General features: G+C 39.8%; 2 protein-coding genes across 2 annotated transcripts in view; both read right to left on the reverse strand.

The window, feature by feature from the left end:
* Window positions 1-17,547, reverse strand: part of MRPL13 (mitochondrial ribosomal protein L13) — a 52,939-nt gene that overhangs the window by 30,756 nt on the left and 4,636 nt on the right. Inside the window, exons 2-3 of the mRNA XM_004480746.5 lie at window positions 10,473-10,596; window positions 2,533-2,626 (exon numbers count right to left, since the gene is read on the reverse strand). Coding sequence (XP_004480803.2) covers window positions 2,533-2,626; window positions 10,473-10,596 — 218 coding nt within the window. The remainder of the gene's footprint in view (window positions 1-2,532; window positions 2,627-10,472; window positions 10,597-17,547) is intronic.
* Window positions 7,348-7,865, reverse strand: LOC101436196 (cold-inducible RNA-binding protein). Its single transcript, XM_012520537.3, is given in 2 exon segments — window positions 7,348-7,821; window positions 7,824-7,865. Coding segments are annotated over 2 exon segments (516 nt in total).

The following is a 17,547-nucleotide window of genomic DNA, read 5'->3' on the forward strand; positions in this document are numbered from 1 at the left end:
TATGTGGGAACCTCTTATATTTTTTAATGTAATATTTTTTGTGATCTATGTATCTTTAAAAAAAAGACAATTTTATAAAAAAATTAAAATTAAAAAGGATCACCAGCAGCCAGACTCAAATGCCAGTTTCTGAGGAGAAAGCACTGCCTTGCTTACATCTCATATTTGGACATCTCCTAGCCTCAGAACCATAAACCAATAAATCCCCATTGTTTCAGCCAATCTCGTTTATGGTATTTGTTTTAACAGTCAGGAAACTAAACCATTTTTGGTGCCAGAAAGTAGAGTGCTACTATTACAAATACCTAAAAATGTGGACGCGATTTTGGAATTAGAAAATGGGTAGAGTGTGGAAGAATTGTGAGATGTTTGATAGAAAAAGCCTAGATTGCTTTGAAGAGACTGCTGATAGAAATACGGATGTTAAAGTTACCTTGGGTGAGGCCTTAGAAGGAGGAAATGACGATCATATTACTGGAAACTGGAGGAAAAGTGATCCCTGTTATAAAGTAGCAAAGAACTTGGTAAAATTGTGTCGTGATGTCGATGAAAGGCAGAGCTGAAAGTGATGAACTTGAATATTTAGCTGGGGAAATTTCCAAGCTAAGTAAAAGGTGCAGCTTGGTTTCTCCTTGCAAAGAAAGAAACAGGAAAACAAAAAGCAATTAAGCCTATGGGAGATAAGGAAGTAGAGAAGGCATCCTGGAAGAGGTGACTGCTCAGCCAGATTTTAATGGATAAATAAAGAATTCCTGAGAAACACAGGGTGAAATGATATTCCTGGGGAATAAAATATGAAAGGCAGAGAGGTAAGAAACAGGAATATGTTAGTTAAAGTATGTTGGCTAAAGTGAAGTGTAGTGAAGAAGCAGTGGTAATTGGGTGCCAATAACTTGAGGGAGATTGGGTTGTTTTCTACAGGTGAGAAAGCATCACGGATGGGCTACCAGCTGTGTCATTACTTTCCTTCATTTGCAGGAACACCACAGATAGTATTGCTATAGTATTTACTCTAGTATTTGTTGTTAATCCTTCCTTTATGTTCTCATCACATCATGTTATCCTGAGATTTCATATTTCTTTCCTAATTAACCTTCAATTTTGTAGAACTTGGCTCTTGGGTAGATTTGCTAATAGTAGAAATTACTAAAGATGGATATGAATTCATTTTTGCTAAATGAAATAAGATTTCATGACCATGTTGTAAGGGGAAGAATGGGCAAAGGCTGGCTAAAGGAAACATAAAACGTTACTCCAAACAATATTCCAAACATTTATGACATATATGGGTAAGAGATGAAAGCAGGTGGGTACATCAAGGTTTCTTTTCTAAGGTAAAAGATTCAATTGGAAATAAAACAATAATTTTTATCAAGAATGAAAGATCAATCTTTCTAACAATAACTTGCATGATAGTGTAGAAGATATTGTTAATTAAATTTACAGATCACCTGAAACTGAGGAGCTAACTAACACATTAGATTAGGATCTCAAAACATCTTTAAAGGCTGGAGATAAAATTTAACATGGACTAAACGTAAGTAGATTAAAACACAACTAAAACATATAAGGAAGAGACAGTGCTGAAGAAGAGCTGCTTGAAAAAGACATAGGAGGTTTAGCTGACAAACTCAGAGTGACAAATAAGTGATTTGGCCTTGAAGAAAATTTCTATTGCAATAGAAAACTAACCTAACTGAAAGGTGGAGGAGAGTCTCATTTTATTAGGAAAGCATCACAACATACCCAAGAGACTGTACTTCGTTAAAAGGGATAATGACAAACAAAATTGTGCATAGAGAAGAATGAACAAGATATAATGGAGATATCTGAGGCAAGCAATATAAAGAACTTTGAAAAAATTGGGAATGTTTAGCCTGGGGAAAAGCACTTACTGACTCAAAATATATGAAGGATGTCACGAGGAAGAGTTATTATAATTATCCCACTGTCTCAAAGAGGAAAACTTAGATCATATGAAAGCTAGAGAAAGTAGCATAAAGGTATTTCTAAAAATTAGACCATTTAAAAAGGTGGAATGAAAGGGTTGCCTCAAGAGGTATGAGATCTCTATTACTGAAGTATAGACAGACAGACCTACAACTTGGTAAAGGGATGCTGTGGAGATTTTAGGTTATCTTCCAACCATGGGATTTTGGCTCACTATACCTTCAACATCTCATGGACTATCAGATCTTCAGGATTGTTCTGTTATCAGCAGTATAATTATAGGAAGCAAACAGAAAGAAGTGTGAAGAATGACTAATAAATTAGAATGATCATAATAAGAGAGGTTATGTGAAAAGTTTCCAGGATAAAGAGATACAAAGTACATCTGAGAGGTATTAACTAGTATTTGGTGCAGTTCTGTTTCTTGACTGAGTAGATTATATATGTAAAATGAGTAAAGTGAGTATTATCTTAAATGTCAAGTTTTGAAAATACCTTTTTTCTTTTAAAAAAGATCATCAGTATTCTTAAAGAATAATGTATTTTAACAGACTACCTTTCTTGATAATGACATTATCTTACCCGGTATGTGAGGAGTATACTTTTTGTTCCCATTTGTTTCCAGAAAATGCAATGTGTCTTGTGTTCATTATGACAACATGATCCCCGCAGTCACCTATATTTTAGAAAGCAAAAATAAGGATAATTTTATGAGAAATCATGACTTTAAAAAAAGGTGGCCTTGTTATTTATAGAGCTTATCAAAACATAAATACATTAAAATATAAAGCAAGTCACAGTGTAACGTTGAAATCCTTGAATAGACTTCTGTTATTCTTTTATATATTAAATATAGAAAGAACTGGCAGGACATTTGGAAAATCTCAACACTTTTATTGCTAGTCCTGGAAATATGACCTATATATATTATTATTTTCCTAAGAAATTTTAAGTCAGTTTTCAAATAAGTATGTTTAAAATGCACGCATAATACTTAGAAACTCTTAAAATACTGCATGTTTCTAAATTGAAAATTGCTTGCAATTTTTAATTTTAGTGTGATCTTGTAGACATGAAGTTTTGTTAATATAAGTTATACATTAAATATTGTGAAAGAAAAATACCAGTCTTTAAATTTCTAAATTCGTTGTAAAGCTATTCTCCCGTACTAGAAAAGGATGACTTGATAGGCAGCAACAGTAGTGTTTTTGATGTTCTAGCTGACTGCTTCTTCATCAGTACTTAAGGAATACTTCTGCAACAATGACCAGCTTGTAAGGAGGTAGAACTTGGAGTTAACAAAGAAGGAAATTAAGTGACTACTATCAATTCTACTTTCCCCCCAATTTTGTATCATTTGTATTTATAAAAAGACAAATAAAGAGAGAACGTTTATAATCTTGCTGACACTATTGCTGAGGAAAAAATAAGCAGAGAAACCAAACACAGTGCAATCACCCTGAAGTGGAATGGGTCCTAAATGGGAAACAAGTATCACAGCTGAGTGACAGTGAGAATCACTTTATCCTTCCAATTTTAGTTTTGTTAACTGTCAATGAAGGAGTTAAACAAAATAGCTAAAGTTCTAAGCAATTATACTATTTTATGAATTTGTAATTCTATGACTATGGCATTCCCTTGCTTTGCAAAAAAAAAGGAAAAAAAGATTTAAAAGTAAATACGGTCTAGGGAGCAGATGTGGCTAGCTCAAGTGGATGAGCACCTGCCTCCCACATGGGAGGCCCCAGGTTTGGTTTCCAGTGCCTACTGAAAAAACAAAAAGCAAGTGACAAGCAAAACAAATGAAAAAACCAACTCAGGGAAGCCAGTGTGGCACATGGTTGAGTGCCAGCATCCCAAATATGAGGTTCTAGGTTTAGTCCCCAGTCCCCAGTCCATTAAAAAAAAAAAAAAAAGTAAATAGGTTTATTACCGGTGGGAGTATAAGTCAAATTCTCATTAAAAAATAATTTAGAAAGTCTATACACAAAATGTTTCTGACAAGCATCTACTATGGGCCAAACATTGAACTAAGTGCTTGGAAAACAAAGATTAACACAACAAAACCCTTAGATCTATATTCTTTATTTATAGATTTCAAGGGCATGGGGTTTATTTTGATTCCTTATTAAAATTTTTATTAAGTGGATGTAAAAACCACAAGGTTAGAGTAGCAATTATAAGAAATAAGGAAAAATCACAAACCTTTGCCCTTGTCCAAATCAAATCATCTGGAATACTCTTCTCCCTAGCTCTACCAATTTAAAAATCTAAGTTAGCTTAAAGCAAGAGCCCTGGCTCAAAGTAATTTCTTCACTCTTAGAACTAGTATTCATAAATGCATAATTCATTCAACAAATATTTCTTGCACTCCAATTGTCTGTCAAACACTATTATTGGCACTGGAAATACAGCCATGAATAAAACAGGTAAAGTCCCTACCCTCTTGGAACTTAGTCTACTGATGGAACCAAGCAATAAACAAATACATAATATGTCAGACGATAAAAGTAAATGCTATTTTTTTTAAAGGTAAGACAAAGTTACAGAGGGTAAAAGGGGGAGCAGGAAGAGGCATCAGGAAAACCTTCTCTCATATTGTAAATGACTGAGCTGAAACTTGAAAGGCCCTAAGAAAAATATGTGCTTGGGAGGCAAGTTCAGGCAATAACAATAGGGCTATGTGCCTACAGTGTACTGCTCAAGGGACAGGAAGATAGGAAATAAAGCTAGTAAGGTATAGTAGTCACATCATGTAGGTTCTTATAGGGTACTGGCAGAACTTGGGCTTTTACTCTGACTTTCATTTAGAAGATATAATTGTAGCAGTTCTGTGAAGACCAGAAAAGACCACAGTGGAGCAATGGAGGAAGTAGTGAAATCAGTAAGAAGACATCAGAATAATTCCAGACAGAGTACAGTGGTTTCAAAGTAGAACAGATGTGATAGCAATGATGAGAGGTGGATGGAAAACAGGAGTCAAAGATGAAGCAAAAGTCTTTTAACCAGAGAAACTAGAACAGAGATGTTATTAATTAAGATGTGGAAAACTGGGAGGGCACAGGTTGGTTTGGGTGGGGATGACGAGGAAGCAAGGCATCTTCAAATGACCTTATTCAATTTGAGATATCTATTAGACATCCAAGAAGATTTGCTGAGTAGAATTTTGCTACATGAGTCTGAAATACAGGGAAGGGGTCAAAACTGGAGATAGAAATTTGGGAAGCAATAGCATTTAGGTAATAAAATTTAGAGTCATAAAGCTGAACAAGATCATCTAAGCATTGAGAAAAGCTCCAAGGACCGGGCCCTGGGCCAGACTCAACTTTTAGTGAGAGGAGAACAATAAGGAGTTTAGAAAGCTAAAATCAGCAATGAGGACTAAGAAACAGGAGTTTGTAAGATGGGAAGAAATGGAGAGAATGTCATTCAGAAACATGTGAAGAATGTGCTTTAAGAAGAAAATTCTGTACATGAAAATGAGCTTAGGGAAGCAGACATGGCTCAACTGAGAGAACATCCGTCTACTATATGGAGGGTCCAGGGTTCAATCCCCAGGGCCTCCTGACCCGTGTGGTGAGCTGGCCCATGTGCAGTGCTGCTATGTGCTAGGAGTGCCGTGCCACACAAGGGCACCCCCGCGTAGGGGTGCACCATGCGCAAGGAGTGCACCCTGCAAGGAGAGCCCTGCCTGCGAAAAAAGCGCAGCATGCCTGTGAGTGGCACTGCACACATGGAGAGCTGATGCAGCAAGATGACGCAACAAAAAAGAGAAGCAGTTTCCCCGTGCCACCAGATAATGCAAGCAGACACAGAGGAACACACAGCTAATGGACACAGAGAGCAGACAACCGGGGGGCGGGGAGGAAATAAATAAAAAATAGAAAATAAATCCTTAGGAAAAAAAGAAAATTAGCTTGGACAAATCAAAAAGTTAATGGTAAGAAAACAAATAAGACAAGGATTAATCAAGATTAAAAAAGAGACTAAAGGAATTTAACAGCTAAAGGGAATACATAAACCTTGGATGGATCTTAAATTAAAAAATTAATAGCTATAAAAGCATTCTTGGTAGTGGATGTAGCTCACACATGGGGTCCTGGGGTTCAATTTCTGGTACCTCCTTAACAAAAAAAGCAGAGGTTGTAGCGCAGTGGTTGAACACCTGCTTCACATGTATGAGGTCCCAGGTTCAATCCCTAGTAGCTCCCCCTGGCCCCCCCCCCAAAATATTTCTTGCAACAACTAGGGAAATTAGGATAATGAACTAGACATTAGACTTCATAATTAAATGATTATTTTCTTAGGTGTGAAAATGGCACTTTGATTACATAAGAGATTATCCTTTATTCTTAGGAGATACATGCTAAGTATTTGGAGTGAGAGGTAATGACATCTGCAACTTACTTTCAAATTATTGATTTAAAAATATATGGTGAAATGTTAACTGCTTAGTTTAAGTGGAGGGTATAAAGAAATTCATTGTATTCTTCTTAAAACTTTTCAGAAAGTTTGAAAATTTTCATAATAAAAGTTAGAAGGAAAAAAAAAAGGACAATCTGTTATTAGTCAGCCAAAGAGGTGCTGATACAAAGTGCCAGAAATCTGTTGGTTTTTTTTTTTTTCGTTTCAGACGGTCCTTTAATCGGCTTCGTAAAGCCAAAGAAAACTGCGTACAAGAATTCCTTAACCTCTTCAAATACAACATCAATGGAGTATGCATACGTCTTCTAGTAAAAAAGGACAATATAAATAAACATTTTCAAGAACCTCTCGGGGGGACGCCTGCGGTCTACTGGAGATTGGACTCAACAAGGAGTAAAACATCTCTGCGCAAGCGGAGCAGGCAGGCAGGGGCCGCCATCCGACCGCGCTACACTCACACCGTGAACGGGTTTGGTTGGAAAGCCACTGCTCGCTGGGCTTCCGGCAGCGAGTGGATTCAGAGTCCTCTCGGGCCTCAAAGAGCAGTGACTCGGCGCACCCCACGTCGCGGGGCCAACCCCACCAAAAAACAACAAAAAAGCAACACCCCCCCCCTCCCAAAAAAAGAAAAAAACCCACACAAACCCCCACGGCTTAAAAAAAAAAAAGGCTCATGATAAAAAAAAAAAGGAAAATCTGAAGTGCTTTTCAAAACGTTTGTAAGACCTTTAAAAACGGACAGGGCTTTCTCGCAAAAAGATAAAAGCGAAAACAACGAAAACTAAAAAGTCTGCTAACTAGCCCATCTGGGGTCAGGGGCTGTCAGGCTGTGTTTGACGAGATCAGAACTGACATGACTACAAAAGTGAAAATACAAGGAGGTGTGTCCACTACACATCAACGATTCAGCGAAGCTCCCCAAATCTTTAACTATACAGCCACTGGAAGGACAATCTTGAGTAGGAAGGATTTTTACTCGTTGTGTGTAGCGTAGCTGTCGTAGCTGTCTCTGTAGGACCCGCCCGAGCTCCGGTCACCTTAGCCGCCGCGCTGATCCGGCTGCTGTAGTAGTCTCCTGGGGCCCCCTAGCCCCGCTCCGGGATTCGAACCTGCTGCCCCGTAGCCTTGGTCCCCCCCTCCTCTGGAAAACCCACGGCCCCGGCCTCCGCGGAAGCCCCGGTCCCCGGCCGAGCCGCCTCGGTAGCCGCGGCACTGGCTGGCGGACGACTTCCCGGCCTGGTCGACTCGGATCTGTCGCCCGTCTGCGGACTTCCCGTGCATGGTCATCATGGCGTCCTTGGCGTCGTCGATGTTGTCGAAGGTGACAAACCCAAATCCGCGCGATCGCTGCGTCTCCCTGTCTTTCACGACCACTACTTCGGAGATCTGTCCCTACTTGGAGAAGCCCTGCTCCAGCGACTGCTCACTGGTGTCCAAGCTCAGCCCCACCCCCCGCCCGCGGCGAAAAGCTTGCCCTCACCTGATGCCATGGTGCCGCTGAGCCCCGCGGTCCCTGACACAGGCGGAAGACCGTGCAGCACCTCCCCCGGAGCCTCCTAACGCGGGAGAGGGGGCGGGCCCGCACCCAGTCTCTCATACACCACCTCTGTTGGTTTTTATAAAGGGTATTTATTTCAGGTAAAAGCTTACAGTTGCAAAGTCCTAAAGAGTCCAACACAAGGTTGCTTTTCTAACCCAAGTCAGTTGCCACGGAGAGGCAAGATGGCGGGCCTGGTCTAGTTCCTTCTTCCTCTTAAGGCTTTGTGGACCCAGCTTCTTCCAATCTCAGCTATAGGCTGGTATAGGGCTTATTTCTTTCTGGGCTTCCTCAGTTCAGCTGCTCTGTTGTCTTCATCTGTAAGCTATCAGGCTAATGACTCATCTCTCTTCCCAGGGCCACAGGATCAAAGTGATCTCCTCTGTCATGTCTGTAGAGCTCTCTTTCTTCCTGTGTCTTCTTCTGTGTGTCTTCCTGAGTGAGTATGTTTATATAGCCCACCAAGAGAGGGAGGAGGATGACTTAAACTGAGTTACACCCTACTGACTGGTCAAATCAAAGCCCTAACCTTAACATAATTTAATCAAAGACATCTCAGCTCAATCTAATACAATCAAAGGGTATCAGCCCAGAGGAACAGACCAGATTACGAAAATTAGCTTAGACACGTCTCCGATCTCAGCTGTAGGCTGCTGGCATAAGGCTCATCTCTATCCCTGGGGTTTGTTTCTTTCCTGGCTCAGCTGTTCTATTCTCATCACAAGGTCAGCTGCAGACTATGAGACTCCTCTCTCTTCTGGGGACCTCTACTGTATCTAAAGAGTTGTTTCTATTCCTCTGTATTCTTCTCTTGTGTATCTACTTCTGTGTGAAAGTCTTTTTTTATCAGCACACCAAGGGGCTGGGACTCAACACTGAGTCACACTCTAATGAACTGGTTGAATCAAAGCTCTAATCTTAATTTAATCAGAGTCTCAGCTGAATCTAACACAATCAAAGGTTATCATGCCCAGAGGAAAAGACCAATTTAAAAACATAATCAAGGAAGCAGATTTGGCCCAATGGATAGGGCGTCTGCCTACCACATGGAAGGTCTGCGGTTCAAACCCCAGGCCTCCATGACCCATGTGGAGCTGGCCCATGCGCAGTGCTGATGCGTGCAAGGAGTGCCCTGCCACGTAGGGGTGTCCCCTGCGTAGGGAAGCCCCATGTGCAAGGAGTGTGCCTCATTAGGAGAGCCGCCCAGCTCTAAAGAAAGTGCAGCCTGCCCAAGAAAGGCGCCACACACATGGAGAGCTGACACAACAAGATGATGCAACAAAAAGAAACACAAATTCCTGGTGCCGCTGATAAGAATCAAAGCCGTCACAGAACACATAACGAATGGACACAGAGAGCAGACAACTGGGGGGGGAGGGGAAAGGGGAGAGAAATAAATAAAATAAAATAAAATAAAAACAATATCTCTTTTGGAATTCATAAATAATATCAAACTGCCACACACATACTTCTTTGTATGTCTGATATATCTTACAATAAAAAGTTAGACAAAAATATGATTAATTGTAGTAATGCTGTGGGAAGGTCAAGCAAGATGAGGAATAAGAACTGACAATTGGATCTGGCAGTGTGGTCACTCAAATGTCTAGTTAACTGAAATCAATCAAAACTCCTCAGGAAGCAGATGTGGCTTAGGTGACTGAGCTCCCCCCTTCCATATGGGAGGTCCCAGGTTTGGTTCCTAATGCCTCCTAAAGAAGACAAGCAAGGCAACAAGCTGACAAATGGGCAGGCACAGTGAGCTGACACAACAACACAATAAGAGACACAAGGAGGAAAAACACAATGAAAGACACGATAAAGCAGGGAGTGGCGGTGGCTCAAGCGATTAGGCACCTCCCTCCCATGTGGGAGGTACTGGGTTTGGTTCCTGGTGCCTCCTAAAAAAAAAAAAAAGAAGACCAGCACACAAGAGACACAGCAAATGCAAACATCAAGGGGGTGGGATAAATAAATAAATCTAAAACAAACCAACCAAAAAAACCTCTTTAACACAAGCAGACCACTTCTAATGCGAAATCAACTTTTTATTTTGTTTCAGTTTTGAAAAAGTTTATAGAAAAGCAAACCCATGAATTTAAAACAGGGAAAAGTAAATTTTCAATGCCTAGTCAGATCTCTATAACTTTCTGGGGAAAGGGTTTTTAGAGGAGAAGGCAAGTTTAAGCCCTCATTTTAAAAAATTCTCCATTCAAATCCAGTTGCTGCCACGTGAAGAGATGTATATGAGAGGCCATTGAATTTAAAGGCTAAATCAGGATATTTCCAAGAGTAAAAGGAGGTATTAGTGATAATTTTGCTGAAACAATAACAAAAACTGGGATTGTCCCAGGCAAACTGGTTTGTATTGTTTTTCTATGAATAAGTCAAATTCAGCTTAGGTCCTAGTAGGGTTTTAGCAGGAATGGTATAAGGGGTCCTCAGAAAAACAACAAAAAATGAGGGTCCTGAAAAGTAATCCAGTCAAACTTCTTTAAGATTTTATTCTAGCATAAAAACTTTGGGTATTAATGACAAACAGGTCTAAAATGATACTCACTCAGTTGATGGTATACAGGTTTGTGCAATCCTTGAAGCTTTATCGATGCCACAGCAGCAAGTTTGCCAGGGGGCTGCATTTTTGCATCTAAGAGATACCACACTCGAGCAAAAGTGGCCCATTGCTTGAAAAACAAAGAAGAAAAATCAAAGAAAATCCAAATTAAAACAGAAGTAAATGAATTTATTATTATACTATCATGTATTCTACAGTGAATGTCAATAATCACATTGAAAAAGAGATCTTTCTCTAAAAAGGTTTTTGTTTTCATTTCTATTTCTGGAAAAAGGATCCTTTTCTGATTCTTCTGGAAAGGTTAACACAGTAATTTTTCCTGCTTACTTTTCTATTAGCAAAATGGATTATGCTGCCTTAAAAAATATTCCAAAATGTATTTCCCTCTACATTATGACTTACATTTTTTTAAATACAAGAAATAGAATATGGAGGAGTAACATGCTATTATGAAAGTAGAAGCTGCTTATGAAAAATATCAGGATTAGTTTGAAATTAGTAGGTACATTATATTGAAAGCAGTGTGGCCATTTGGGAACAGAAGCCAATTCAGGAGTTCAGTCCCAAAGAAGAATTAAACAGCAGAATGTATCTTGGAAAGTATAGGTGAATGATAATGAGTAAATTTAAATTTTAAAAACTGCCTTGGACAAGATAGCTTTAGGCTGCTTCAGGCACAGAGAATAGCCTTTGCAGTAGTCCTTAGTGGCTTCGCACTCTAAGAAATTCCAGCCTTGAAAGAACCCCACCAGGTGCTCTCTCTCTATGCATATATATATATGCAGCTAAATAATGCTGAAAGAAACACAGTAGGCTGGTTTTATTTTAAAGTTAATTATAACAAACCTCACATCAGTCTAAAATCTGCTGAATAACTGTACTATTTTTCTCCCTTTCTCATTTTTTTCAGTCTATCTCATTCTTCTCACACAACTTATGTCAGATTTAGTCCCAAGTATTTCATATCTTTTGATACTACCTGTAAGTGATATTTCAATTTCTGATTATTTGTTGCTAGTAAATAGAAATATGATTCATTTTTTGGTATACTGATCTTATACTGTGCAACTTTGTTAAACTCACTTATCACCTCTAGAATTTTTTGTATATTCCATCAAATTTTTGACAGATGATCATTTGCTCTGCAAATAAAGGAACTGTCTTTCCTTACCCTTTTCCTACTATATTCAGTTTATTAGTTAACTTAATTAAAAGAAAAAATTAAGAAAAAAGAAAACTGAAATGAGAATTTATATTTTCATCAAAACAATAAATCTACTAGTATTTGTATCTTCCTTATCCTTTTTTTCACTCCTATTGCAAACTTCATTTGTTACTTTTCTGTCATAAACTTTTAATTTGTCAGCAGCAGCTGACAGTCACCAGACTTTTTATCTCTTAAAACATCTGTCTCCCTTGTTTCCCTTAACCCCACATTCCCCTGGTGTTCTTTTCACTGCCACTTTTCCTTAAGTCTCTTTGTAAAACAGCTCCTCTTCTTCCTCTCCCTGACTTATCCAGGGATCAGTCTTAGATGATCTTCTTTTCTCCTTAGACTCTGCTTTTAGGTAATCATGGCTAGAGTATGGGTTTCACAATCCATGTTCTAATAATTTCCAATTTCTATCTTTAGCTTAGATTTCTTCTCTCTAGTCAAAATCTGTACACCAGAAACTACTTATTTGACCTTTTCACTCAGAGATGCCTTAAACTTAATATGCTAAACACTTACATTAACTGTCCTATCTTTCTCCTCCAAACCAGTTACTTTCCATTTTAGCAAAGAATACCTTTCTCTGCCCAGTTGATGTTTTCTCAGTTTCACATCCAAAATGTACTTCACATGCATTCATTTATTTATTCATTGATGTTGTCCTAGCTCATTCAACCTATCTCTCACATGGTCTGCAGTGGCATCCTAACTCTAGTTTCTCTGCTTCTACTCTTGCCTCCCTCCCTCTAAATATTATCCAAGTCTTTTTTTTAAAATTTGTCAAGTTTTTAAAAAATTTATTGAAATATATCACTCATACATAAACAATAAATGTATAATAGTTGTGAACTTACAAAACAAACATATAAAACATCAAACATATATAACATCTCACCCTACCAACAATAACTTGCATTGTTTTTAAACTGTTTTAACTAATGATTAAACAGCACAGTCAAAATATTACTACTAAAGTATTTTTCCCCTAACCAATCCAATTATTATCTTTACATCATTTATATATGAATGTACATAAACAATTAAGTGTATAGTAAAAGTTGTGAACTTACAAAGCAAACATGCATAGCATCATACAGGGGTCCAATACATCAACCCTCCACTAAACCCTTGCAATGTCAAGAGACGTTTTTTACAAACTAAGAAAGAACACTGTCAAAATCTTACTAATCATAGTTCTTATTTAATATTTGGTGTGTTTTTCACCCAACCCACCCTATTATTATTTTTAAATATATTATTTTTATGACAGAAGTTGTAAACTTATAAAACAATCATGGACCTGTGCAGAATTCCCAAACAATACCCTTCCATCAACATACCACAATGTGGTGTATCATTTGCTACTGATAAAATAATATCATCTGATTATTGCCATGTCCATAGTGTACATTTGGCTCACATTTTCCATACAGCCTCAGTATCAACACAGTACATCTTTTGCATAGATACAAGAATATTATATTATTACTACTAACCATGGCCCATAGGTCATTCCAGCTGTATTTTTCCCAAGCTTCTCCACATTCTTAATACCCTACAATAGTGATATACATTTGTTCTAGCTAACAAAGGACACTCTTGCATCTGTACCATCAACCACAATTCTCACCCACCTCTTGGTTTACTGTGCTATCCAGTTCCTAGATTATTCTCAAGCATTCTGTCAACTGGCATTTACATAACTAGATTACCATTTTCAGTCACATCTCCATTTACAAACTAGCTTACTAACTGTGTGTTACCATCCAACTCTATCCATTTCCACACTTTAACAGCAAAGCTAATTAAAACTTCTACATACATTAAACATCAGTAGTCCACTCAGTCCTTCTCTTATCTTCTTTAACAATCCACCACCTACCACCAGGTCTTGAAGATATTTTCCAATAATTTCTTCTAGAAGTTTTATGGTTCTTGCTTTAATTTTTTGTTTTTTGATCCATATTGAGTTAGTTTTTGGATAAGGTATGAGATAGGGGGCCTCTTTCCTTCTTTTAGCTATGGATGTCCAATTCTTTCAGCACCATTTGTTGAACGGATTGTTCTGCCTGAGCTGTGTGAGTTTGACAGGCTAGTCAAAAATCACTTGACCATACCTGTCATGGTCTGTTTCTGAACCATAAATTTGGTTCCATTGGTCTATTGTGTCTGTTTTTAGGCCAGGACCATGTTGTTTTTACCACTATAGGTAGGTATTATGATTTAAAGTCTGGAGATGAGGATTCACTTTTCCTTTTTATGATGTTTCTGGCTATTCAGGATTCCTTACTTTTCCAAATAAATTTAATGATCGTGTTTTCAATTCTTTCTTTAATGTTGGCGGAATTTTTATCAGGATTGCACTAAATCTGTATATCAATTTGAGTAGAATTGATATCTTAATGATATTTAGTCTTCCAATCCATGAGCATGGAATGTTCTTCCAGTTATTTAGGGCTTTTTTGATTTGTTTAACATTGAGTTGCAGTTTTCTGAATACAAGTGCTTTACATCATTATTGGTTAAGTTTATTCCTATTTGAGTTTTATCTGTCATTTTATTTTCATCATTCTTTTGACACTTTTAGTTACTTTTATTGATATAATCTTCATTTCTAGACTATCTTCCAGGTCCCTCTATCCTGTCTTTTCATTTCAGGCTCTAGCACACCCTTTAGTATTTCCTGAAAATCTGGTCTCTTGCTTGGAAATTCTCTCAGTTTCTGTTTATCTGTGAATATTCTAATTTCACCCTCATTTTTGAAAGACAGTCTTGCTGGATATAAGATTCTTGGCTGGAAGTTTTTCTCTTGTAGTATCTTAAATATATCAGACCACTGTCTTCTTGCCTCCATGGTTTCTGGTGAAAAATCAGCACTTAATCTTATTGGATATCCCTTATATGTTATGCATTGCTTTTCTCTTGCTGCTCTCAGAATTCTCTTTGTCTTTGGCCTTTGATATTCTAATGAGTATGTGTCTTAGAGTTGGTCTATTTGGATTTTTTCGGATGGGAGTACATTGTGCTTCTTGGACAGGGAAATCTATGTCCTTCAGTAAGGTTGGGAAATTTTCTACCATTATTTGTTTAAATATTCCTCCTGTCCCTTTTCCCTTCTCTTCTCCTTCTGGGACACCCATGACACTTATGTTTGCATGCCTTTTGCTGTCATTTAGTTCCCTGAGACCGTGTTCAATTTTTTCCATTTTTTTCTTCATCTCTTCTTTTGTATGTTCACTTTCAAAGGCCATTTCTTCAAGCTCACCAATCCTTTTTTCTGCCTCCTCAAATCTGCTATTATATGATTCCAATTTTTTTATAAAAGATTTATTTATATCTCTCCCCTTCTCTCCCCCCCCCCCCCCGTTGTCTGTTCTCTATGTCTATTTGCTGTGTGTTCTTCTCTGTCTGCTTCTGCTGTTGTCAGGGGCATGGGAATCTGTGTTTCTTTTCGTTGCGTCATCTTGCTGTGTCAGCTGTCTGTGTGTGCGGCACCATTCCTGGGCAGGCTGCACTTTCTTTCGCGCTGGGCGGCTCTCCTTATGGGGCGCACTACTTGCGTGTGGGGCTCCTCTATGCGGGGACACCCTGCGTGGCAGAGCACTCCTTGCGCGCATCAGCACTGCACATGGGCCAGCTCCATACAGGTCAAGGAGGCCCAGGGTTTGAATTGCGGACCTCCCATGTGGTAGACGGACGCCCTAACTACTGGGCCAAGTCTGCTCCCTCCAATGTTTTTTTAATTTCATTGATTGCACCTTTCATTCCCATAAGGTATGATATTTTTCTATGTATGCTTTCAAATTCTTCTTTGTGCTCATCCAATGTCTTCTTAATATCCTTAATCTCTCTAGCCACCTCATTGAATTTATTAAGGAGATTTGCTTGAACATTTAAGATTAGTTGTCTCAACTCCTTTATGTCATCTGGAGGCTTATCTTGTTCCTTTAACTGGGCCATAGCTTCCTGTTTCTTGGTGTGGATTGTAATTTTTGTTGGTGTCTTTGCATCTGGCTTACTATTTTTTCTGGGTGCAGTTTTTCCTCTTTAGTTTAGAGCTTCCATCATTTCCCTTGCTGGTTGTGCAGTAGGAGCCAAGCAGCTCCTACTTATAGTTGGTGCTATAAGATGTGGAGGCTCAAGCTGCCCTCAATTGCACCAGGGACCAATGATGCTTCTCCTAACTTTCTCCTTTGTCAGGGGTAGGGACAGAGTCACAACTATGTGGAATAATCCGAGTGCAGGCCTAGACTGTAGTTGCCCAGAGAGACTGATGAAGCTTCATATCCCTTTCTCCCTACCTGGGGTGGGGATGGAGTTGCAGGTGTAGGCGGCAATCTATGCAGAATGTGTCCTAAGATGACTGCAGTTGCCCTGGTAGACTTCTGATTTTCAGTCTATGCCAGCCAAAGTTCCCTGCAGTTACCTGTATAGGCTGGTGCAGGGCTCCTCAGCCTCCTCCCTGCCAGAGGCGGGGCTGAAGCCTAGGTGGGCTGCAGGCTGAACTTCGTGAAAGAAACTGTCAGCCCAGTTTTCCCTCAGGCTGGCGGCAGAGTCAGAATGGTGGCTATTGGCCTCTTTCTGGCTTGGGCTCGTTCTCACCCCAGGTGTTCCCAGGGTTATCTCTTAGCCAGCCAAGTCTTCTAATCAGTAGCTGAAATCAGCAGCCAACTGTGTCCTCCTCCCGTTTTTGGAAAATGGAGCTTCCAATTCCCATCACAGAGCAGCTCCTGGGGCGGCTTGTGCCACCAGAGTAGGATAATCACTGGCCTCTGCGGCTTGGCCGGTAATTTCCCGGAGAGGCTGGCGCAGATGCCTGACCTGCAATATGATCTGGATGGGAAGAAGCCAGTCCTCATCAGCACTGGGATTTTCAGTCCACCCTGTTTCCCCTCATGCCAGGCACGGAGTTAAGATGGCGGCTCCCGGCCTCTTTGTGACCTGGACAGGCTCAAACCTCAGCTGTTCTCAGGATTGAACTGTAGCCCACTTAGTTTCCTCATCATAGCTGAAATTGGTGCCCAACCGCTCTTCCTTCCCCATTTTGGGGAAGTGGAGCTTTTTTTTTTTTTTTAAAGATTTATTTTTATTTATTTAATTCCCCTCCCTTCCCCCAGTTGTCTGTTTTCTGTGTCTTTTTGCTGCGTCTTGTTTCTTTGTCCGCTTCTGTTGTCGTCAGCGGCACGGAAAGTGTGGGCAGCGCCATTCCTTGGCAGGCTGCTCCCTCCTTCGCGCTGGGCGGTTCTCCTTATGGGAGGCACTCCTTGTGCGTGGGGCTCCCCTACGCGGGTGACACCCCTGCGTGGCACGGCACTCCTTGTGCACATCAGCACTGCGCTTGGGCCAGCTCCACACCGGTCAAGGAGGCCCGGGGTTTGAACCGTGGACCTCCCATGTGGTAGACCGACGCCCTAACCACTGGGCCAAAGTCCGTTTCCCAAAGTGGAGTTTTCAATTCCAGCTGCGGAACAGCTCCTGAGGCAGCTTGTGCCTCCAGTGGAGGATGGGCACCAGCCTCTGTGGTGTGGAGTGCTCTATTTATGAGTCTTCTTCGCAGACGGGCAGTCTCCTTCTTTCACTCCCCCAAGTAAGTTGCAGGATGCTCTTCTGGCCTCCTGGAGCCTCCAGACAGGTACTTCAGCTAGCTCCAGAGAGCTCTGGGTGTTTGTTAACTGCCCTGTAGCAGGAGGTGACTCTAGGAGCTCCTTACTCCACCACCATCTTGCTGCTTCTCCTATCCAAGTCTTTTAATTACTACTTCCATTAGAATTGGGAACAAGAAAGGGATATTAATTATAATTATATTTATTCAACATTGCTTTGAAAGTTCTGGAAAATGCAATGCCA

The sequence above is a fragment of the Dasypus novemcinctus genome, chromosome 14 (assembly GCF_030445035.2).
Source record: "Dasypus novemcinctus isolate mDasNov1 chromosome 14, mDasNov1.1.hap2, whole genome shotgun sequence".
Classification (NCBI taxonomy): domain Eukaryota; kingdom Metazoa; phylum Chordata; class Mammalia; order Cingulata; family Dasypodidae; genus Dasypus; species Dasypus novemcinctus.